Raw genomic sequence first — 25511 nt, forward strand, 5'->3', positions numbered from 1 at the left:
GCTGTTTCACATCCGTGCTGTCGGCACTGCAGCCCCTGGGGAGCAGCGCAGTGCTCCTGCTGGTCCTCTGGTGCTCACCCAAAGCTGAGTTGGAAAAAAGGACAAGAGGGCAGGGCGCTGGGCAAACTGGCACTGGTCTCTTGGCAGGTGCATGGCATGCCCCGAGACTGAAGCAAGCCCTGAAGCCCATGCACCAAGGCAGGTTGCTCTGCCTTCAGTGCAGGCAGTGGCATGGTGCTGGCAGCAGAGGGAGTGTCCATAGGGACATAGGGAGCGAGCAGCAGAGGGGGTGTCCCCACTTTGCATGGAGGTACAGTGCACGGGCTGCAACATACCTGGGAACAACAACTTTTGATGTAGGAACAACATGGGGTTGGTCCAAGGAGTAGCATCCAGCTCCTGCTCTGCAAAGCCAAGCACTGATTTTTTTCTGGCTGGGAGTCACTGGCCGTTGCTGTGCTCCCCATACAGCAGAGGCAAAAGTACCCACCCTTCCCCCCACGCCTCACTGCAGCAAGACTTAGGGAAGTTCAGTTTATTAATACACAGTTGCAATTTCACTGCTTTTTGATCTGAGGACACAGACTGTGATTTCCCATTTCTCCCCAGGGCTCTGAGGTCCTTACTGTTGTTGCTCTTGATGGAGACAGAGGAAAGCCTAACAGTATTCATTACTGCATCGTGAACGGTGAGTAGATTTGTCTTGTATGAAATCTGAAGGGCGGTCGAAACTAGATCTGACATTAAATTAGAATGGGGTACGCTAGACTTTAATAAAGCTGAGACAAACTCTCATGAAATAATGTCAGGTACCTCGAACAACTCCAGGGCCCTCTCTACCAGAGAACAGCCAAGATACGATTCACTGAGTTTTAGTATCTGCTTCACAGAACTACACTCAGAGTTGTTAATGTTGCTGATTTGTTAGGCATCCGCAGCCTGCTTGTTATTTCAGAAAGCATAAAGGGAGATGCATTCATTGCTACTGAGCATGTCTGTCATTTAATCTGGGAGGCGAAAGAATGCATTGCAAGGCCCAGCTGGGATATTTTTATTAATATTACGATTAAAGTGGCTAAACGGTCAAACCTCTGGCGTCTTGGAAGAAATTATATTTACCAGTGAAGAGATACTGGCTGTACACTGCACTGGAAGAAAATAGATGTTATTAGAAGATTAATGCTTTTCATCAGCTATTCTGAGGGTGTCTGTCACACATCTTTTAATAGCATAAATCTGAGACTTAGCTGAATTGATGATTCATTAGCTGGTGAAGTCAATGACTTAGCTCAACTAAACTCCAAGCTACAAATTTAGTTTTGTTTGGTTCTCTCTTCCTTCAAAACAAGACTTCCATGACAACTGGGCACCCCAACTCCCAGGCGATCCCCAAATTTTGTAAGAGAAATCTGAGGTGTAGTTGTAGAGCTATGCAGTAAGTTCTTCATTGTGTTACGTGATCTAAACGGTAAGGTGTAGAGAGAACAGAGGGTTGCAATTGAGGTTTTGCTGTGATGTGGCATGGGACCCATGCTGAGGTTCCTTCTCCTCAATGCAAGGGAATAGATAGAAGAGGGTAAAAGGAAGGTAGAAACATCGAGAAAAAAAGGTTCCAGCAGGGAATAGAAAATGAGAAAAGGTAAAAAAGGTGGAGAATGAGGAGTAAAAACAAGTAAGTGGGATGAAAATATGCTAGACAAGGGAGAAGTTCGGTGAGGAGAATAAGCGAAGGCAGATGAACCAGGGAAAACACCAAAGGGAAACAGGATTAATGAGGAAAGATATTAGATTTCCAAAGAAAATAGAGGAGGACCAAAAAGGTGCTATGGGATAAAAACGGTAAATGATTAGGAAAGAGTGGAAAATGAGGATGGAAGGGGATGACAGGTAGGTAGCATAAAATATGACTTAATGGAAAGGCTTTCCTGATGCACATTAACACGGGATTTTGTTAGCATGAAATGGAAAAGAGAGAAAGGGAATATGCTTTTAGTACATAGAAAGTTTAAGAAATAGATAGAGAATGACAGATTACAGCAGGTTTCTGCCCCTGCACCTCAGACCCTGGCATTACTCGTGACAAGCCATTATTCCAATACCTGCAGGCTGAGTTGTCAAGGGGCAAGAAAATACTAACAGCAAATAGGAAATTATTTATTCTTTATAAGAATTTTTTATCCAGGGAGTGTGGGATAATTTTAGAAAATACTCCAATCCTCTGAACATGCTGTGCAAAGGAGTACACATAATGCTACGCAGTCTGAGTTGCCGATTTCCCTGTGATAACTAGAAAACAACATGAAGTATGGTGGCTTGAAACCACTATTGACTTAAGCTTCTTCTCAGCCAGGATGTACTTTCCAGGCCAATGTATCTTAATAATTGACCACTGTACGAGTCGATATCTGTTCAATGCTGTGCCTAGTGTGCTTTAATGAAGTTGCAGTTATTGCAGGTATTAGCAAAATGGGACACTATCAGATAGTTTGAAAATCAGCAGTGGAATTGAGTTAGAGAAAAAGAAAAATGTCTGGGCTTTCAGGTCATCATCCTTTATTTCTGAAGGCTTGATCTCCTTCATTGTAAGGGTTTTCCTCTCTTTTCCTTTCAATGGCAGGCTCTGCCGCAAAGCGTAGATTGTGGCCAATGCCGTACGTGAGGTAGCATGCAGGGGTGCCCATAGCCCCTTGGCAGAGTAGGGCAGGGCCCCCTGAGCCGCCGGCTGGTCCCCTACCCAGGCACCAGCCTGCTTTTGGGCGTGACGGCGAGATGTGATGAGATGCCACTGCCTCTCTGCAAGCTGGCATTTGCTTCAGCACAAATTCACCAGGTTCCAAGGGATCACAGCCCTGTAACTGATCTTCTGCTCAGATCAATAGAAGTTAGGCCAGGGGTGGCAAAGTCAACCTGCAGCCCTGTCCTGCCTTGTGTCAGACTCTGCCTCAATGGAAAAAGCCTGGGTTCTACCCCAGATCCTCCAAACTCCCTTTTTGTTCAGGACAGCCTTGCAAGAGGCTGAGAGTTTTTTAATGACTGAATGTCTAAGGCAAGAAGATGCTTCTCCAGAGGTGCTGTCTGCAGAAAGAGTGTATTTCTTTCAGGCAGATTGTCAGACTTCTCACCTCAGCTGATAGTAGCGAGAGAAATGTTCTTGTTTCTGAGACTTAATTATGCATTTGCTAATTAAAATAAGGAATGTCTATTTTTGTCTAAACCAGCATATAAAGTAGACAGCATAATAGAAATGAATACCAAATTTGCATGCCTGGTTGCTGAGGCTTGAAGGGAACCTGACCAGGGTGGGAAGAGGAAAGTGAGGGCAGCTGCCCACAGGGGCAGAGCTTCACTGAGCCATTCCTAGGGGAGGAAGCCCTTTCTGGCCCTCCTCTGTGTTTTCATCTCACTGTGACCAGGCATAGAAATGCTTCATTTTTGACAAGAGGCTTCAGATCTACTCATAGATATGGGTACACATATGGACAAAGATATGCTTAATGAAGTGTATTGTTGATTGCTCATGCTTGCTCAGAAAAAGGAAGTGTGGCATGTAACCAGAGCATCTTGGCTTTACTGCAGGAAGCGAAGGTTCATTCGAAATCAGCAACACAACTGGAGCCATTTCTGTTATAAAAAGCCCAAATCAGCTCAAGAAAGAAGTGTATGAACTAAAAGTTCAGGTATGTTCTGTGGCCACTTGAAGACTGTTGGTCTCAAATGGGCAGTGAGTAGGCATGACTGTGTAAAATAGCTCAATTTATAGCTGATTTACCTGTTTTAGAAACTACCTCCTATATTTGAGCAGTGACAGATAGTATAAAAGAGAAAAAACTGCTTTTGTTCCTTGGGATATTTAGTGTCTCAAATTACTTCTTTCAAATGAAGTCATCTTGTCCTGATTTCATCTCTGAGTCTAGAGAATCCTTTGCAATATGTAGATAAGTGTTCTCGGTGTTTTCAGATTTTATTGCTAAACTGGGAATTAATGTCTTGTAACCTTCATGTGATGAGATAGGTAACTGTCAAATCTATGATTAGTAATAGGACTGGGGTAGATCATGCAATGTCATATCAGTATCCACTCCTGAAGCATTGATCAGCCACATACAAATACATGCTAACACCTTGGTGAGCTAACACCTTGGTGAGCTAACATCAGTGTGACAGGCTGCATTATTTTAAGCAGTTTCTAAAGACCAGGAGTATAAAAATGTAGAGTTAAATTGTGAGGGCTAAATCAGTTCTCTTCAAACAAATGCATATTACAACCACGAGAGTTGGTCATGGCAAGAACAATATTGTCTAAAGGTGGCTTTGAGGCCTTGCACACTGCCAGAACCAGTGTAGCATCCCCAAGGGCCCTTGCTTGCTAGGGGGCTCAAGCAGCTTGCTGAACCTGGGAGGTCACAGAGTTCCCGTTGTCCGAGTTAAACTCAGGCACCATTTCTTCCTCCAGTCTCTCTGGTTTACTGCAGTTTGCTCATGTTTCCCAGATACAGGATTAGTTAAGCCCTTGCAAGCTTTTCTGATCTCCTAGTTGTACCTGTGGTGACCCAGAGCTCGTGCAGGCTACAAAATCTGCCTGAGCAACCGAAAGGGTGTTGTGCTACCCAGCGCAGGCAGTGACAGGCGCCTCAGTTAGCAGACTAGCATCTTCAGAGAAATTCAGCAGTCTAGTGCCTTTGGTTTTGAGCCCTTTGAGCAAAAAAGCATGTTAGAGATAGCTGGTTTGTTACAAAAACACCAGCCAGAGTTTGTGTCCAGACAGAAGAGACATCTTAGGTTCAATCCAGTGAATCAGGCTGCATGTTGGAATTGTTGAAACTCAGAGTTGATCTTTCAGTTCAGAAAAATTACAACTAGGTTTGCTTGTCTGTCCTACTTAAATTAAGCTCATCTAGACAGCAAAGCAGAATTGTAAATCAGAGACTAAATCTCAAAAAAAAACCCAAAAAGTGTCCTTTTTCTTGTTCAAATATTTGCCTAAATATCACAAGTAGCTTTTCTTGCACAGTTTTTGAGGCTGCAGTCCTTGCATGCAATATGAAAATCAACTACCTGTGGTACCACAGCAAATTTAAAGATTGTCTTCTTTTTCTCTTCTGTCAACACTTTACGCAGGCAATTATCTTGCCTCTCTTAGCTTATCTGTCTTTAGAAAACTGTTTTCACCTAGGGTAAGGTGCTAAGCTTACAAAATTAGGAGGAGAATTTTTTCACTGGGGCTTTATTGGGACTGGTTTCTTATCATAATTTTCTAATCACCATAAGCTTCAGTGTGAAATGGACTGAGATTTCTAGAGAAATATAAGGCTGAGAATCTTTGTACAAGTTAGTGTGTTAGGGTCATTTGTAGATGCAGAGCAATACCTGAACATGGAACTGAAGAAAGAGAGTATACCCTCATTCTTCTCTCTCTCCTGCCTGCTGCAGGCATCAGAAGTCAGTCAGGAAGGTGACATCTCAGTGTACGCTTTTGCCACGGTGACTATACGGGTGGTTGACCTCAACAACCATCCACCAACGTTCTATGGAGAAAATGGTCCCCAGAACAGATTTGAACTGACCATGTATGAGCATCCCCCAGAGGGCGAAATCTTGAGGGGACTGAAGATTACAGTCAATGATTCAGATCAGGTAAGTGGGAACTATGTGGACTTTCTGTTTTCCTGCCCTATTTTCCCAAAGACTAGAAAGAGCTGTCAGGCAGGGAAATGTCATTTTAGGAACTCAACTATTTCACCTGCATTCTGCAAAAGCCTAGGGCAGACAAAGTAGTTGTAAGGTCCGTTTGGACCCAGAAGTATACTTAGTCTGTCATATACTGTTATGTCGACGAGAAGGGTGGTCCTAAAGCTGCAGCCCATTTCTTGTAGCAACTAAAGTTGAACAGTCCTTATGAACTTCCCCTAACTGCTGGTTACATTCAGTTGTTGTCAGTGTAATGTCCGAGAATGTACTCCCTTTGGAGATTTACTTAAAGCTTCCAATCGCTTTAGTAACCTCAAGTGTAATTGCTGTCTGTATCTTCTCAGGCCCTGCTGGAAACAATATAGTCCATATCCTTACATTGATTTTATTACAATATATTGTCCTTCTGGCCCTCATGTTACAGCCAGAGTCTGCAGTGCATGCTTTGACAAATCATTCCCCCTGGAGTGATATTTTTAGGTAATCTTAAAAATTATGCCAGAGCCAAACTAACTGTAAACGGATAAAGGAAAAGGAAAGACGACTCCATCCATCTCAGCCTGCTATCTAACTGACCTGTGATGCCCGTAGATACTATGGTGATGGTTGCTATAGGGATCCCTAAGCTAAATACTGTATGAATGGCATCCATCTGAGTTAGCCTGAGGTTAGGTAGTGACAAGAGAAAAGCTTAATGCATCTGAGAACTGTATTACTATTGGAAAGAGTGCTCTTATATAACTGTGCTCAGTATTGTGCTGTTTTGACTGTATTGTACTCTATCAAACCCACTAGCCTCTTCCCCCTCCCTCCTGCTGCTCTGCAGCAAGCAGATAAATGACTGCTTTCAAAGCAGTGCTACGTCTATCCTGCTGTTGTCACAGGGGATGTTGCTGCAGAAGGAAAGAAACAAAACCCATCTCTTCTGTTTAGAGACAAAATACATACGTATCATATGTAGGCTGACAAAATATTCAGGCTGCAAGTTAGGTTATAAAATAAGCAGAAAACATTGCTAAATACACTGTAGAGATTTCTCAAGAAGCTTCCTAGTACAGTGTAAGACATCACTCTAGGGGGCTTGGGTGGCTTTTCTTTTAAGGCATAGAATGCAATGTCTTCCACACAAGAGGACTATGTAGAGAAGAAAATTAAACATATGTCTGTTTCTGTCACAGCTATTAGTGACTCTTCCTTTGGGGGAGAGGATGGTGCAGGTGAGGAGGAGGAAGCTGTGGGCAAGGTGTTTTTAGGCCTACAGTTTCATGGATATACCATCTTTACTTGCAGGAACATTATGCAGAACTTCTCCCCTGGCCCTCTTCATCTGACAGACACAGCTCAGGGCTCAGTGCTGCTGTTCCTTCCGTCATTCCTGTGTCCCATGGCTGTCTGCTTGGAGACGTGCAGCAGCATGGCTTGCTCTGAGCAGATCTGGGTTCAGTGGATGTCACTGTCAGAAATCACTCAGCCATTGGAGGCAGGCAGTTGACTCCCTATCAATGCCACCGTCCCTCCAGTCCTGTACAGTCCCAAGTGCAGAGGACTTTTTATGGTCAGACGGTCCACTTTCCCCATCAGCACTATTTTCCGTAGTCCAGCAGCTCTGGCTTTGTGTGTTTGGCTTTACTACCCAGCAAAAGACAGCCTCTTGTCATCGCTGTAGCTGTGGGGGTTTGTATGACCAAACAACGCAGACCACTGAGTTTGGATCCAAGATCATTCTAGTTCCCTTGGGGAACTACTGCTGAATACTTTTCCTCTTGACATGAGGTAGGGCTGCAGCAAGAACTGCTCATAACAAGTCCTCCAGGGATACAGCTGGAAGTAGAGTTATCCTGTATGAAACGTATTATTAGAAATTCTTCATCTCAAGATTCATGCCAGGGGGAGAGCATGGCACCAGCCAGGCAGTGAATCTGGCTGGTTGTCACAGTGTTTGTTTGGGAAACTGATCAACTCAGAGAGTTGGTTAAATGGGCTCAGCTCATTTTCACACCTCCCTGGTAAGGCAGAAATATGAGAATCCCCATTTCATCTTTTTTCTTCCATGCTCCAGTTTGATTTAAAAGAATTGGTCTGTCTATCTGGCTCACTCTTCCCAGCTTGCACATGTGGTGGTAATCTTCTAGAGATTGCTGCTTCCCATGTCCTCTCTGGCTAGAATTTTTATCTGTATTATGGGATTTGGCTTTTCACTTCACCTGGAGCTGTCAAATGTGTGTCGTATTTCATCCTGCACAAGTGGAGCTCCTCTCTCCTCCCAAGTGCATCAACTTCCAGAAGGTTTAGTGGCTGTAACTCTGGGCTAGTCTAACCCTGTCAGTGCAAACCATGGAGTACCACCTCTGTTTGGAAATGACATATCTCTGTGGCCCTGCATCAACATCCCAGGCTGTGAGCTCTTAGGACACAGGCTGGGTTTTTGAGGGGTCTGTTGTCCTGACTTGGGCAGTTCAGTTGTGTTTCCTTGGCAGGAACCAGAAGGAGGCAGGACTTGCCTGCCGATGTGCACGTGGTGTCATCTCTGTCACCTGCACTAGCTCACAGTGCGTGGCGCGAAGCCCAAGTCCCTCTCTTAGCCAATCCTCCTGCAGGGTTTTTCCATTGTGACTGAAAGAATAACCAAGCTTGTCAGTCTATTTTGAAGAAAAGCTGTGTCTGACCAGGGCTGGAGGGATTACATACTAAGCTTCTTAGCAGTCTCTTGCCCGGGGGATGGAGAGCAGAGGGCTCTAAGCAGTAAGACTCATTCTCATTTTATATAGTGTGAAGAAACAGAGCTAATCAAGGCTGTAAGAAATTCATCGCTCACTGAAAACAATGCTGTATCTGCTTTCATTCACAGGGAGCCAATGCTAAATTCAACCTCCGTCTTGTTGGACCTGGTGGTGTCTTCCGAGTGGTTCCCCAAACTGTCCTGAATGAGGCTCAGGTTACAATAATAGTGGAAAATTCTGCTGCTATTGACTATGAAAAATTCAAGGTGTTGACCTTCAAGGTACTTCTGCTTTCTGCCTGTGTATATGTTATGTGTACGATGGCTTATGTGTCTGATGGGATTTAGCTTCTTAATCCACCTGGAGCTGTCTGATGCGTTGTCAGTGACATTATATTCCATGTAAGGGAAACTTATTTCTGCCCCTGGTTCATCAATTTCCAAAGGTTTAATGGATGCATCTGTAGACTAATTTAGTCCAGTCAGTGCAAAATGTTGAGTATTATCTCTCGGTGGAAACTGCACATGTTGGTGGCTCAGAGTCATTCTAGACTGAACCCTAAAGGTGTTATTTCTGCTCTTACAATGATAAATTCACAGGATGAAATCGTAATTTCTCTGGAGTCAGAACTTTACCTTCTTAGTCCTAAGTAATTTGGTTCATGATCATGCTTTTGAATGTTGGCAGGCTGAAGACCCCAGCTGACTGGAAGATAACTTCCCAAAATTGCTTACTGCCTTTGTCAGAGTGTATCTGTCTGTATGGCCTTTTGCAGACTGATCTAAGGCTATCTCACCCGTGCTCCAAGCCAGCTATACAAGAACCAGCTTTCATCCAAAAGCTGGACCCTTGCATTATCACTTTCCCTGTTGGATGCACTGGCTCATCAATAAGATAATTAAGTAGTGTTGTTTTGTGTCAACTGCCTCTGAATATGAGTATAGGTGGTTCGGTTCTGACTGCAAAGAATGGTCAATCTGTCTATCAACAGATAGACAATCCCTGTAATCATTAAAAAAAAAATGCCAAAACTAGCTGATTATTAACATATGCTAGTTTTGATTTTGTACAGAAAGTGGCATTTTTAGCACAGTCCAGAAGCCAGCTTCCTGGATTTTATTCTCACCCTTGCTATATGGTTTGCTTTGTGTCCTTAGCAAGTCATTTCCCTGCAGCATGCTTCATGTCTCCTCTTGTAATGTTCCTTAGTCATTTTGAGCTTCATAGGTTATAGATGCTACAAAAATATGAGGCACCATTACTGTATTAAAATGGAAGATTCTGAAAGGGCTATAAAGTGCTACCGAAACTAATTATAATAAGCTCACATTTATTCAGGTTAAACTACCAAAAGACCAGTAAAGAAGTTACACATGGCCTCCTCATGAATACTAATAGAAATCAAAGTAGTTAATGTGATTGCCATGAACACTGAAAGAATTAATTACCAGGAAAAAGGATATATATTTTTTTTAGCTTAAGCATTTCTTCTTTTTTTTTTTTTTTTTTGATAAAATTATTTCTACTGGAGAAGGACCATAAGGCTTTGCTATAAATGCAGAGCTTTTGTCTAGATTCCAAGTGAAGAAGGTGCAGCTGTATGATATGGTAGTAATATATGGCAGCAAATACTTTATAAAGATGTCATTGCTGTCTCTGTTTCCCTGAAAAGTTCAAATTGCTTCCTACCCAGTTTTAGTTGCCAGTGTAGTCATTCTGGTTAGAATTTTGGATGAAATAAATTCTTTATTTCTATTAGCATGTATCCCACAGCAGCTTTGAGAAGCTATTTTCAAGGGGTTTTCTTTTTCTGTAAACAGTGATCCCTCTCCTCTGGTTTGTTACTGAACAGTAAAATGCCAGAGAGAAATTAAAACTAATTTGACTGCGAGGTGCACTGAAAAACTACCTGAAGAAAAGGCTACTAGAGACAATCTATCTTCCATTTAAGGCTTGCTCTTAAATGCAGTTGGTAGTCAGGACCTCCTTCATTTTCAGCCGTCCAAGAGCTAGAGCGGGTTTCCCAAGGTAGGGCAGCTGTGGTAATTCATACGTGACCAGCCTGGCCTCTTAGATCTCAAGTCCCTCTGCCACAAGGGCCAGATGTTGCTGTCCCACCTTGTCATGGGCTGACATGCTTCGGGGGCCAAACCTCCTGCCTCCACCTCCTTCAGCTTAGAGTACATCCCGCCTTGACAGGAGCCCGGACCTGCCCCTCGCATTCTGCAGACACTCACATCTCCTGCAGAATGGGACCGCATGAGGCTGCAATTACCTTCAGTTGCCAAAATCAAACTCTATTTTAAAAATTTACTTGCACTTTTAAGATTGTGTCTCAGTTTGCTCTTCTGGCACTTGTATTAATTGTTGATAGGTAGTCCTGTGAAGTAATAGTTTTTATGCTATTTTTTTTCTCTCTCTCTGCATAAAACAAACAATACAGCTCTGCATAAGACATTGCAGGAAAGTAAGCTGGCAAAAATCATTCCCTGAAGGAAGATGTTGTCAGCATGTTGACATAGCTGGACTACAGCTGCTAAAAGGAGAGGGAATAAAAAATTAATGTAGAAAACAAAGTAAAAATACTAAGCCCTCGTAAGGCATTCTAAGATGGGCTGATTCCAGCAGCAAAGATTATTTCACTGCAGATATTATAATTTAGTTATAGCTCCACATGCACGATAAGCAATAAGACTTTATCTCTGTGCTGCTTTAGGAGCTGAGATTGCTCATGAGCAGGTTTTTGCTGATGTTTGTATGACTGTCCCTTCAAAAATTTCTTTTGCTGTACCACCATCCAAGACTCCCAAAAGACAAAAGTTAGCACAGAGACACAGTGACCAAACTCCCCTTTCAGAGCAGATGTGTCCTATAGTAATTATAAGCAATCCTTCGAGATTCATTTCTTCAAGGACCCTTTCACTGTTTATTTCCAACCATGATACGTGTTCACACAGTAGGAACAGCTCCAGGAGATGCTACTGAGATAGCCTTTTCCCTGTCTACTTGAACTGCTCCCCCACCCTCCCCAAACCCTCTCACCTCTGGGTGACGCAAACTTCTCCGAACCTAGCAAAGCGGGGACTTGAACACAGCGTGTGCCCCGCAGCCGGTCAGCGGTGCCACCGCTGGTGTGCGTGCCGTGCCGTGCCGCGCCGCCTGCCCCACGGGGAGCTGGGGCACGGCGGGAGAGAGGCCGAGCGCCCGGCAAGCGGCACGGGGAGGACGAGCTCCCGCAGCCCCCGTTGCAGCGAGGCGCTGCACCAGCGGAGCAGGAGATGCTGTGGCAGCCCTGCTCCACCTTCCAAAGCTCAAAGCTCGCTTAGGCGTTCACCCTCTTTGAGGGAGCTCCTGGGACATATGTCTACTGGGCATTAAAACCCATGCAGCTAGATTTTTCAGCTGAGCCTCCCATATCTCAGTTAAATGTCTGCTCACTAGTCTACTAGTGGTGTGCTGCCCTCAGTAGGTTTCTAGAGCCCTCCTGCTTTGTGTTAACTAGGTCTCTGCCTAAGCATGAACACCAAATCGTTGACCATTGGTCATTGTGTTAGTCATTTGGGTCCAGCCCCTACAGAGCCCAGGACTGATGTCCTAGTGCAGATTCTGTGTGATGCAGCCACTCGTCAGGGACCGGACGCCTGGGCCGGAGGCTGGGAAGGGCTCGGTGTCTCTCAGTACCGGTTGCTGCGTCATGAATATGGTTTTTTTACACAGGTTTGGTTTAGCAGCAATTTATGGTTTAGCAGCAATTTAGGATTTATTAATATTTTTGAGACAGATCACAAAATTAGGTTATGTAATTCTTAACAGCACTTAAGCATCAGCCAATTTAACAGAGCGATTCAATGGAATTTGTTACAATCAAAACAGTGACTTAGTTAAAGGTTTGAGAATGGCGAGGGTCACCCGAAACTTACAGCAGGCTTGCACACAAAGACAGACAGACAGTTCTGAATCAAATTGCACACATACACACCTGGGATTAAAGTTTCCCTTTTCGTGAGTTTCATGAATTACTCGCTTTCATGTGTTGGCATTCATCAATGGACAGTCGGTGAACCTCATGAAATCAGGCCTTTGAGTCCTCATAAAATTGTCGACGGACGATCCTTCAATCCTCGCGAAATCTACCCTGAGGGGCGTCCCAGCTCACGGGGAGATCCTGGGTCACAGAGCCCGCTGCGGTCCCCGAGAGTTCGAAAGGTCTCCCTTTTGGATCGCTGTTTATAGGATCTGGAGATGATTGGCTTTGGTCAGTACTTACATTCTGGCCACAGTTCGTGCTGGGTCATTGTGGCATGCAGTTCAGGCAGCAGACGGCCCAGCTGTGGACACGAGTGCCTGACAGCCAAGTCACTGCGCTTATGACCAAGGTAACAGCACGGTGGGGCTGATGCTGAGATCTCAGAGTAGCCCGGGGCTGGGGGGGGCTGCACCCCTACATGCTGAAACTGCTCTTTCTTGCTCAGTCACGCACCACTGGAGCAACAGGCTTGCTGCTCTGCCAACTCAGGCTTCCTACTGACCTTCCCCTAATCTACTGAGGAGCAAACAGAGGCACAGTAGAAACACTGCTGCTATTTTGTATTAGAGTAAGAATAAGAGAGAAAACATTCAGTGCGAAGTAGCTGAAGTCCTGTGGAAGAGTGCTTGTGTGAGGCTTTGGAGGTGACTGACCAAATACGTGTTGAGGTCTGTTCCCAAGTGGTGGTCTGAGAGCTCCCTGCTGCCTACTGAGAACTGCCACGCGCCAGACACCTGGGTTGTCCTCTTCCTTCTCTGTGGTGGCTGCTCTTCCCCGCATCAATTAGCTGTGCATTGAGGGGCAACGTGAGAAACCAACTTGCTAACCCAGCAGTGCCGTCCCTCAGCTGAGGGATGAGGTAGGCAAGCACTAGTGTTGAGCTCTGCTGACAGCCAGCCAGAATATCCATGCTGCTGGCTTCTCCCCATCCCTGGTCTTGCTGCATGTGGTTGCCTGCCCTTTCAGCTGAGCAGAGTTACGAGAATGTGTTATGCCAGAGCTCTCTGTTCCTCCTCAGAGATGGTGAGGCAAATCAGAAGTCACGGTGGGTATATGATAAAGTCTTAATCAGCATGAGGCAGTGAGGGTAGAGTCCCAAGAAGCCTGGTGGTAGGAGTTCTCACAAACTTTGTGAAATCGGATTCTGCTGTACATGCCTGATCCCTGACCATCCTGCATTTGGGGTGGGGGTACTACTACTTCCAAACATCCTAGGGCATTGGTTCTCTTTTTACCCTGTTTGGTGCAGTTTATTGCCCTGACTTCGTTCCTGATGATGAATTTATGCTTCCTCTGCAAAGGATTATGATTCAATTTACATGATTATTCAAATTTTTTCAGTGCTTATGTTTCCCTAAGTTCTAGGAGCTGCCCAGGAATGGGTGTTTGCTTGCTTCTGTTACGGCTTTTCAAGCTGTGTTGGTTAGTTATGACCAATCACATCTGTCACATGAAGTCTGATATACATACACAGGTGAAAGTGCTCTTTCCACAGCTTGATTGCCCATTGCAAGCACGCACAAACAAGCCTAAGCTGCACACTGACCTAGCTCATCATCTCCCTGGTTTTGAGCTATGTGGTCCAACTAGGCTAAAATGCACCAATGTGCCATGGGTAGTGGAAGGAAGCTCCTTTAAAAAGTAGTTATAGTTGCTTTGCAGTAATTTCCTTGTTTTCTCTTCTTAGCTTCTTGCAATAGAGGTGGACACACCAGAGAAATTCAGCTCAACAGCTGATGTAGTGATACGCTTGCTGGATACCAATGACAATGTCCCAAAGTTCTCCTCCGACTACTACATTGCCAGGATCCCCGAGAACTCCCCGGGTGGCTCAAACGTAGTTGCTGTTACAGTAAGTTTCATTCTTTTCTTATGCTCTCTTTTTGAGGTGTCTGTGGAGACAGTTCAAGTACCTTAAAAATATTGGACAGAGGCAAGTAGCAAATCTTACTCTCCATTCAGCTTCTGGACTGAACTCCAGAATTGCTTTCCAGAATCAACAAAAAATACCCACCTCTGAAAAAATAAAGATTTAGGCAAACATTTTTCAGAACAACAGATTTACTTTGGTTTTTAATTAAAGGCCATCTACTTTTAAGACAAATCACATGGTCTGTGAGTACTATGAAAGTCCCAGTCAAATCAGTGTCCAGCAGGAAGATTCAGTTATGACTAAGTGGAATTGGATTTACTGGATTTACTTGCTTAAGTCTGAGTAAAAAGAAAACAAGATGGCTGCTTAGTAGGTATTTGTCTCCTCCTCCTGGGAGGAATATGGCTGCTAAATGCATAATTAGACAGTTAATGAAGCACAAAGATACATTAAAATGCTTAGAGCTGGGAAAGAAAGATCCCTATGTAAGTATCTTCTCACAGTGAGAAAAACATGCCTATAGATTTTCCAGTATCTCACATTTTCATAAAAGAAAGTCAGGGTATTACATGGGCCCTATGTGCTGGAGAAGCATTTCCAGCCGCTGGTGTGAGTTGTATCTCTTCAATGCAGCTTCTAGGACTGTAAACAGATCTCAGATCTCATGCCGCAAAGCCCAGAAAGCTCCTGGCCATGTGGGGCTCAGTGGGTGATGCAAGTCACCTTGCAGAGGCCTCACGGGTAAGGATGACGGTGGCAGGTTGCCAGAGATCTCCAGCACAGGCTGGCTGCAAGTAAGAAAGAAAATAATAAAGTGCTGAAGGCAAATTTTAGGGATGGAAGAATGGAAGAAGTGGAACATAAACAATACAGAAAAGTTTATTACAGGAAACTAATAGGAAAGCTGTAGAAAACAGAGACTCTCAAACATCACTATCTTTGCAGCAAGAGGAATAAAAAATTCTAGGAGGTGGACAGCAAAGAAAGAAATTTTTAAAAAGTTTGCAAAAGCAACAAAACTAACCATTCTGAGCCAAGGTGCACAGGACAGCGTAGCTGAAGAGTCCATGTAAAATTTACTGTCACATGCTGTCAACTCAGTACTTGACCCAGATTCACAAATATACTTGACAAGCTGAGATACTCCAAGTACTCAGGATGGCAATTCTGGCAGAAGTCCCAGGTGTGCCAATGTTTTAGGAAAAGTTAGGCAGTCCTAAAGTAGACTGCGGTCAAAATTATGGGGTGAGAGGATCTGACAAGCTCATGTCACAGAACGAAAAAACACCTATCAGTAGGGCTGCAGGTGTGTTATGGTAACCATGCAGGAATCAAAGACATTGTTCCAATTTTCAAATATTTAAACAGGAAGATGAATGAACCAGCCACTGCTGCCATGAATTTTGATGGCCAGATACAATGGTATAACACCTTCTCAGAGCTATCAGAGAAGCAGGAGCTTATGGAAATAGCTGTTACCAAATCAATAGCTTTCCTAATCCTGAGCTGAGAAAGGAAGCCAACAAAAGTCTGGAACAAAGATATCATCTGATGTAGTATCTGCATTACTAAAAGTCACACAGGCACAAGAGTGATTAAAATACAAACAAAGCTGAAACATTGTGTATAGATCGAAACATTTGTTATGCATTACTTTAAATTGAATCAATTAAACAAGCAGAGGCTTAAAAAATAAAGTAAATAATTTTTTCTAGGGAATATGCATTAATATTTAACTGATAATTAGGAAGGCTTGAGAGTGGGCAGTTTGTTGGTGTCATTGAGATTAGCTTCATCTCTGTTAAAGGAAGGATGCATTAAATGTCAATGGATGGAGCCATCTAGCGGCTTCCTCCCTGCAGAGCCTCTGGGCACCAGCCTGCCCAGGAGACGTGCTGCATCTCAGCAGCTTCCCTGGGACAGCCAGGGACATTTCCTTGTGCTAGATTTTGCAGTTTTCTAGGTGCGCATTTGTTTATGTGATTTCACCCTAAAAATGTGATGGCAAAAAGAGGGGAAGGCATTTGGGGTTTTGCATGGCCTGTTGTTAAAAGAAAAATGAAACATTTCTTTTTGCAATTTAGTAAAGGATGACTCTCTTATTTTCTTAAGGCTACAGATCCAGATTCAGGGCTTTGGGGAGAAGTCAAGTACTCTATCTATGGAACAGGAGCAGATCTGTAAGTAAAAAAAAAAAAGAAAACTACATAACCTCTACAGAGGTTTAAAAGAATTTAAAAAAAAAGAACATGCTCATGCTTGACCTGCTCATTTCCAAGGACATTTATGCCATGTTCTTTGTGAGTTCTGTGGAAACAACAACAGAAAAACTAGTGTGATCACTGAACATCTGCTTCATGAACCCATGGAATTTTACCCACAAGCCCCCAAAGAGACATAAGGCAGCTAAAGTACCAATACACAGGATCTGTTCAATCACCATTTGAAGAACACTTGTAAGAGAAAGAGGAGGTTTTGGTCTAGTTGTTGTGAAAAGTCAGTTCTGGAGGAAATTGCTCTTTCCCCTTCCTTTTCCATATAGCTGTACAAATGGTTCAGTTTCAACTCTTGTCAAAATAAATCAAAGACGACAGACCTTCAAGAATATAAACTTCAGCTGTGGCAGCCAGCTGCATTGGGTGTTCAAAGTATTTTATATATTTAAACCTAGTAGTCCTGTATCAGGAAAGAAGGGAATCTGATGCTTACTTGATTTTGTAATGATGCCTAGCTCCCTCTCCCTGTCTCTGGGGACAGTGCTGGGGTCCGAACATCCTGAAACACGGTTTTCTCCCATGCTGCTTCCATCCCAGCTGTTGCCCTGGCCTGCTGGTTGGGGCTCCCAGCCATGGCTAGCGTCACTGGCCATCACAGATATTGCTGCTGGAACCTGCAGCTCCTGCTGGACATGGTGGGGCTGAACGGCAGAATATTGGAAATGAATGAGCTTTTCAGGCACTCATCCTCAGAATCCGTTTTTCTCTGTACATTATCCACCCAGAGTTAAAGCTGAGCACTTCTTGTTAAGGTCAAAGCCATTTAGGAGGCACAATCAAAGTCCAAAATCCAAGATATTAAGAGTGAACCTCTTCTATAGCCAGAAGGATACACATATGGGAGCATTTCCAGGATGGATTATTTTGAGCTCTTCACTAAATCCTTAAGCTAGCTGCAAACTGCATAGAAGCAAGGAGGCAAAGGTCATGTCATGCAGGCAGACCTCTTAGGTTTAAAATGTAGCAGCTGGTGCAAAGAAGCTTGTGAAAGTTGTTGACAAAGGATTTAGAAAAAACTGTAAGTGCAACTTTATTCTGATTGGCGTTAAGGGGATGTTCAGACTCACTGTTCTTATGCTGTTGAATGAGGAAATTAAAATGTGCAGACTTTTTTTCTTTTTAAGTATGATTTTTTTTTTTTTTTTTTTTTCCTTGTGGCAGAATGGCATGGCTCCACAAGGCTGGATTGATTTCCTAGCTCTGGGACCTCCAGATCTGCTGGACACACAGTTTGAGGCAGATTTGAGAGTTTCAATTACAGGCATGATTTTTTCTGTCTCAGGGGTTACATCAGTGGATATGCAGTGGCATTGACAGAAAAATGAGTTGCACTGGAGTAAGAGGGCTACTGTTAACAGTTGAAGATAAAACCATTATGCTGGTAATTCTACATCCAAGCTGCCAGTGGGAGTGGGGTGCACTGCTGTAATCTCTTCACATCTCAATGCTTCTGTTCTTCCACTAAAATGGGGGTGATGAGTGTCCTCTCTGCATGGTTAGGCTGGGTTGGGTGCTAAAGAGACACTCGGCACAGGCACTGTCTCCTATCAAGAGTTTGCACAGCTCTTTCCACCTCCAGGTCTTGGCTTTCATCAAGACTTGTATTTGTATTTAACAGGGTAATGAAAACAATTGAAGATTCTGGATTATTAAGTGCCCCTTTTATAATCACTCTCAATTGCGCTCACAGTTGGAATACAGAAAATATTTTGTTATCCTGTATGTTAATTAAAGGGTATATAAAACCTTTCATATGTTAAAAAAACTACTGCTTGGAGCCTACACTGGCAGTCCATTTTAAACAGACACTGGGTGGTATCTTCTCTATAAATCCAAGCTTTTGGCTGACACTTTTGACAGTGTCTCAGTAATTACAAATGTGTAGAATTGAACTTGCTACAGATAAATCTGAACACCCACTCCATCCCAGTGCCAGTCTGTGGAAAAGTGATTATTTTTGGAGGAGATAATTTGCCCTACACTTCGAGGGATTTTGAGAGCAGCCATTTTTCTTACCCATTCTGAGAAGCGAAGAGCTTAAATATGATATGCAGCATGCTTCCCTTAGCTATTGAGGTGATATCAATCAATCTTAATTTATGCAGGACATGATCTAATACATTGTACTTATAAACTGGGGGGAAAAAAAAAAAAAAGTCAGTTCCTTAATGTTTCAACGCAAAGAAACCACTCTGGGAGAAGGCCATTACACTGAGCATTTATTGAGGACAAAGGCTTTAACAGAAAATGCAGCTAAAATGGCTAATGCACAATAGATAGAAAAACACCAGACACTGATAGTTCTCTAGTTTTCAAGCCTAAAGGAACTAGCCAAAAATAGGTAGAGTAAATGATTTGGAAACATCAGCCAGACAGGATTTAGGTGAAGAGTACCAATCTTTAGGCACAGCATTTCAGTGTTTAGAGCCCACCTTTGCCCAGGCTGTAAGCATGCATTAAGTGACCAAAAAACCCAAAAGTCTCTCCATGCTTCTTTTCCAGGTTCCTAATCCACCCATCAACAGGTATAATTTACACCCAGCCCTGGGCTGTACTAGATGCTGAAGTGAACTCAAAGTACAATTTTTATGTGAAGGCAGAGGATGCAGATGGGAAATACAGCTTGGCTGAAGTGTTCATCACTGTGCTAGATGTCAATGACCACTCTCCAGAGTTCAATGAAAACATCCAGGAAAAGACGATGATCATTGGGTCACCGGTGAAGATAGAGGTGAGAGACGACACAGTATGTCACAAAGCAGAGTGCTTTGGAAAAGCCCCTGCTCTACTGTTTATTGCTCAGGGATCATGATGAATGCTGGAAAGCTGGCTTTTCCTGGGGCTTTATTTTGCACATCCATTTGTATGTAACAAATGGATTAAAGCATGGAATGATAGTATTTACAGACTGCTGAAAAGAAGAAATAAATTCTATAGGCAAAAGATAAAGTTCTGTTACAGTATTTGAACCATCAGCTGGTGGAGGATCCTGGATTATACAGTGATCATAAAAAGACCAAATAAGATGAGTGAATGAAAGTACAGGGTTTTGAATACTTAACCTTCCTGCCACGCCTTTGTGCTCAACCACACAACTTCTTTCCCTTCGCTTTGCAGAATTGTATTCATTGATCCAGTGTGGAACAGGAGGTTAAAAAATGCAATAACAATTCACAGGCAAAGGAGCAGAACGTCCTATGTTACACATATCTGAATGCATATAGTAAAGCCTGATTACACAACACCTAATGTTAGTAGAATAAATACCACAGGACAAAAATTAAGGCAGCTATAGTTTATAGTATGGAGCTAATCCCATTGTTCTCTATTCAGTTCACATTTGTCCCTCATGCTGTGTGAGAAACTCCACAGCAGTGGACCATTTGCATTCTCCAGATAGGCTACAGTTCAGTTTTTCCTCTGATTTTATTTAATCTCAAATAGAAATCGCTTATACAAAAAGAAGTCTAGTCCTGCTGTTTTTCACTAGAAAATGTAGCATAGCTGATACCAGAAAAGGGGAAATTGTTTCCAAGATGAAACAAAAACAGCCCAGTCATCTCCCAGCGTGGATATTATCGAAAGTGAATGCTCAGAAACTTTCAGAGTTTTGTCTTCAGGCAAAGATACAAACAATAACATCTTCGTTCTTTACACTTCCCCTACCAGGCTATAGATCAAGATGCAGAAGAACCCAACAACATTGTAGATTATTCCATCATGCAAGCAGATCCAGCCAACGTGTTTGATATAGACCAAAGCACTGGGGAAATCAAGCTGAAATCCTATATCCGTTCCCTGGACATCATCCACAACATCACAAAGAACAAAGACTGCATATGGTCAGTGGTGGTGCAGGCCAAAGACCGAGGCTCCCCGTCCTTCAGTACCACGGCAGTTCTGAAGATTGATATTACAGAGGAGGTAAGCAAACATTTTAGAAAAATCCTTACATCAGATGATCCTTGAGAGGCACTAAAGAGTAGTCACTGCTTGCTCCATTTCTGAGACTTCTTTAAAGATGCTTCAGGAGTTGAAATCAACAGCCAAAAAGCTGCCAGCTATTGCTTCTCCTTTCTTGCTAGCTCTGTTTTGTAGAGTGTTTCTAGAGCCTTGTGGTGAAGCTGGATGCTACAGCCACAAAGGTAAAAGACATTTTGATCAGAGAAATTGCAAAGGTACAAAGGTAGGAGCATAATGTGGTTGGGAGATGAGCTTCTTGTATCTGATTGTTAAGAGATAGATACAAATTAAGGACTGTAGACTCCTGAGAGTAAAGGTAAATCCTGACTGCTAAATTTCTGACTTTTTGTTTTTATTCAGGAGAAGAAAATAATCTTTTTCCCCTACAAAAAGTGAGTGGAAAGTAGCTGGGACCACAATGAAATATATCAGACCAGTTTTGCAAGTCAACATAAGTGACATAGGAAAAGTGAGGGAAATTTTATAGAAATTCTTTAAAGTACATAGAATTTTGGATGTGAGTTTAACAATTGCAGTACTATTAGCAGACGAAACAAGAAAACTCTGAAAGATAACACATGTAGATTGAGAATTTCCTGTTAGTCCAACTTTTACATCAACCAAAGAACAAGCAGCGATTTATGGTGAACAGCACATGCTTGCGTGATTCTTATTTATTGTAACTGCCTTGCCATGCCTTTAAGTAGGTACCAGCAGGGAGGAAATGGGCTTTAAAGTAGATGAGAAACACATCATTAGCCTGACAGTCTCTGGACCACACACACTGGGCAAAGATGCAAACCTCTTCCTACAGACAGCAGCTGGCCTTCTCTTGGTTTGGTCAAAATGCACCCACTGCTCTTTTATCTATTACAGTCTGACTCCATTTTCTCTCTGTCGTGGTTTAGCCCCAGCCAGCACTAAGCACCACGCAGCCGCTCGCTCACTCCCCCTGCCCCGATGGGATGGGGGAGAGAATCGGAGGAGTAAGAGTGAGAAACACTCCTGGGTTGAGATAAGAACAGCTTAATAATTGAAATAAAGTGAAATAGTAATGATAATAGTAACAATAATAATAATAATAATAATAATAATAATAATAATAATAATAATATACAAAGCAAGTGATGCACAATGCAATTGCTCACCACCCGCCGACTGATGCCCAGCCAGTTCCCGAGCAGCGATCGCTGCTCCACGGCCAACCCCCCCCAGTTTCTATACTGAGCACGATGTCATATGGTATGGAATAGCCCTTTGGGCAGTTTGGGTCAGCTGGCCTGGCTGTGCCCCCTCCCAGCTTCTTGTGCACCTGGCAGAGCATGGGAAGCTGAAAAGTCCTTGACTAGCATAAGCAGTACTTAGCAACAACTAAAACATCAGCGTGTTATCAACATTCTTCTCCTACTAAATCCAAAACAGAGCACTATGCCAGCTACTAGGAAGAAAATTAACTCTATCCCAGCTGAAACCAGGACACTCTCTCTCCTCTTATTCCACTGATACTCCTTATCAGGTGCATTTATATGATACTTCTTGTATACAGTTCGGAGCCCGCTGGAAGTTGAAAGGCCTGCAGAGAGCACTTGTGCTCATCGGCCAGGTAAACTTGGCCACCAGCAGCCCAGGAGTAACTCCGGTCTCTGTTGTCAGCGCCTGCCCCACCGGGACGGCCGGAGGGCCCAGGTCTGCCCTAGCAGAGGGGGTGCCTGGCGTGGGGCCACGCGCTGGGGCTGGCCGGCCCCGCCGCAGGCTCCGTGAAGGCTGCGGGGCCGCGCCGGGGCTCGGCGTGGGCAGGGCGTGCTGCTTCCAGGCTCTGCCACGCTGGGGCCTGCGCCTGCTGGGCCGCTGCGGCAAGGCTACAGATTTAGCCATTCTTGCTGATATAAAGGAAATAAACTGCTTAACACTGTGATTTCCCATGGAAACCCTAAGTTTCGGTGGGTTTTATACAACAGATAAGAATCGCCACCCGCAGCCAACAGCGGGAGACCCGCCCTCCCTGCCTCGCTTCCCGGCTCCTCGCACCTCTCAGGAGTGCGTGGCACCCGCTGGCCTCAGGCGCTGTCCCCGCTGCCGGCCCCCAGCACAGAATCACAGAATGCTCTGGGTTGGAAGGGACCTTTAGAGCTCACCCAGCCCAACCCCCCTGCAGGGAGCAGGGACAGCTTTAACCAGATCAGGGTGCTCAGAGCCCCGTCCAACCTGACCTGGAATGTTGCCAGGGATGGGGCCTCCACTGCCTCTCTGGGCAACCTGTTCCAGTGCCTCACCACCCTCATTGTAAAAAATTTCTTCCTTATATCCAGTCTAAATCTGCCCTCCTTTAGTTTAAATCCGTTATTCCTTGTCCTGTCACAACAGGCCTTATTAAAAAGATTCTCCTCATCTTTCCTGTAGGCCCCCTTTAAGCACTGAAAGGCCGCACTAAGGTCTCCTCGCAGCCTTCTCTTCTCCAGGCTGAACAACCCCAGCTCTCTCAGCCTGGCCTCGCAGGAGAGGTGTTCCAGCCCTCGGATCATTTTGGTGGCCTCCTCTGGACCTGTTCCAACAGGTCTGTGTCCTTCTTGTGCTGAGGGCCCCAGAGCTGGACGCAGGGCTCCAGGTGGGGTCTCACCAGAGCGGAGCAGAGGGGCAGTATCACCTCCCTCGACCCGCTGGCCACGCTGCTTTTGGTGCAGCCCAGGATATGGTTGGCTTTCTGGGCTGCCAGCGCACATTGCCGGGTCACATCCAGCTTTTCACCCACCAGTACCCCCAAGTCCTTCTCCGCAGGGCTGCTCTCAGTCCCTTCATCCCCCAACCTGTACTGATATTGGGGGTTGCCCCGTCCCAGGTGCAGGACCTTGCACTTGGCCTTGTTGAACCTCATGAGGTTCACACAGGCCCACCTCTCCAGCTTGTCCAGGTCCCTCTGGACATCATCTAGCCTCCAGCTTGCCCTCCCCTCCCGGATGAGCTGGTAACCGCCCTGTTAGGGTGCAGGGCTAAGGTACAGGGCTGAGAGGTGTCGAGGGAAGGGAGGGTGCCCCACACCTCCTCTGCTGCGGGAGAAGATGTGTCCCTGAACGAACTGATGAAGGACATCTGGAAGGAAAGCAAGAGCAGCTGATGCTTTAGGATAAAGAATTTCCTGGATTTCCTTCTAGTGCTTGAAGCAACATCAGCACCTGATGAAAGAAGGCGTCTCATACAAAGTCCCCACTCTGCTTTCCTTTCTCCCCCTCCAGGGGTACAGACTTGGCACAAAGTGAGGGAGTGCCTCTCCCGATAAAATCTGAGGGGGGCCTGTGAAGACATTGATCCCTCTCAGACAAGTTTTATCTTCTTCCCATGCTCTTCTTGATGCCAAGTCCCAACACATAGCCTGAGATAGCAACAGCATTTTCTTTCTTCACTTGAGTAGGTCTCTTCAGCAGGATCTGCACTACTAATCTGATGTCGCATCCTCCATAAGCTTTTGTACATTTCTCCTTTACTTCTTCCATTGCTTGCAATGATTTGGGTTGGGGTTTTTTTAGCCAAGAGCATCACATCTCCTTGCAAAAACCCCTCTCAAATTTCAGCTTGCGTGTGAGTGAGATGCAGTGCCAGTGTGCAAAGCCCTTGGTCACTCCCTATGTCCCAGAGACAGCACAGTCACTGCTAACACTTTGTGAAGAAAACAGCCTCTTGGTGTAGGGACATTGCGTACACACACACTCACACACATGCACACACTCTCAGAGACTGTTAACAAATGTACATTTCAGCCCTCAGTGCTCCAGCTGTACAAAGTCTCTTTTAGTTAGCTGTTTGGTGGGCGTTTATGTATTACTGATTTTGGATAAGGAGGGTATTTTTGAATGCATCCTCTAGTGGTTTCCTGCAGTGTTAATCACACCAAGTAATTAAACAGGCATATTTTCTGATTAACATTTACCATTGCAATTAGCGCAAGGCTGTGCCCTTCAAGATAGATGCCTTGTGGCTAAGTTCAGCAGTATTGCACATCAAAAGGACCTTTAGCTCCTGGAATAATAGTGTTAAAAGATTCCACAGGCCTTTTAATTTAACTGAGTCTGGTTTTATGGAAATTGGTATTGAGTGGCATCTGTTAATCTCCTATCCTTTCTCAGCAGAATAAGAAACATATGCTGAAAAAAGCCACTCTTTTTTTCACCTTTATGTCTCACTCAAAAATCTATTCCTGCTGCCCGAGATTTTCACGGAAAGCTGATTCCCGCTCCTGATCCTGAAGGCTGGCCTCATAGGGGTGATCCCTCAGCCTCTTCATGACTCCACTGAGGTTCTGCAAATATGTGGCAGCGTTTATTTACACCTCTTCATGGACTGAGGCTTAAGTCCACATTTAGACAGGATAATCTGTGGTTCTTAATAGCTTTGGCCACTCATTTAGACTTTTAAATATAGCTGTTGAGTCTCAGGTTTAGATTCTCCTAACTGAAAGGTTCAACAAATACCTTCTGTGAATTAATGTGGATATCTCCTCCTCTCTCATACTAACTCTGCAATCATGGGAACTGTGGTTGCTGATGGCACTAAACATCCTTTGCCACATTTGCAGAGCAGTTAGCCTTTTCCTTCCACCGTTACATGGACCTTGAAAAAAATTGTTCAGAGAAGGTTGGTTTGATTTGAGAAGTCTTGTCCCATGCTCGTGTTTGTATTGCAAAGTGATGTAAATGCAGCCTTCATATACGGTGATAGTGCTGCTCTTTGGGATAAGCACTGGAGGGGGCAGCTTGTGTTCTACCTCGGATCAGGAGTTACTTCTGAAGCAAGTCTCCTGATCATCTCCACATACTGTGGGATGGCTCATGTCTCAGATAGCTCCAAGCACACAAAGTGGACTTCTTTCAGATGAAAATGTGTTTGGGGAGCACACCTAGTGTGCTTTGGCACTAGCAGGCAGTCCATCCCTGCAACCAGGCTAGAGCAATGTGAAGCAAAACCCCAGAAAT

The 25511-nt window shown here is 44.3% G+C and overlaps 1 protein-coding gene across 1 annotated transcript in view; it reads left to right on the top strand.

The window, feature by feature from the left end:
- The window catches only part of CDHR1 (cadherin related family member 1), a 49466-nt gene that overhangs the window by 18834 nt on the left and 5121 nt on the right, over positions 1–25511 (top strand). The window contains exons 9-16 of the mRNA XM_075717995.1: positions 610–688; positions 3577–3677; positions 5431–5634; positions 8537–8689; positions 14123–14287; positions 16421–16488; positions 19087–19315; positions 20254–20508. Of these exons, the coding sequence (XP_075574110.1) occupies positions 610–688; positions 3577–3677; positions 5431–5634; positions 8537–8689; positions 14123–14287; positions 16421–16488; positions 19087–19315; positions 20254–20508 (1254 nt within the window). The remainder of the gene's footprint in view (positions 1–609; positions 689–3576; positions 3678–5430; positions 5635–8536; positions 8690–14122; positions 14288–16420; positions 16489–19086; positions 19316–20253; positions 20509–25511) is intronic.

Source organism: Pelecanus crispus, chromosome 10, assembly GCF_030463565.1.
Source record: "Pelecanus crispus isolate bPelCri1 chromosome 10, bPelCri1.pri, whole genome shotgun sequence".
Lineage (NCBI taxonomy): Eukaryota > Metazoa > Chordata > Aves > Pelecaniformes > Pelecanidae > Pelecanus > Pelecanus crispus.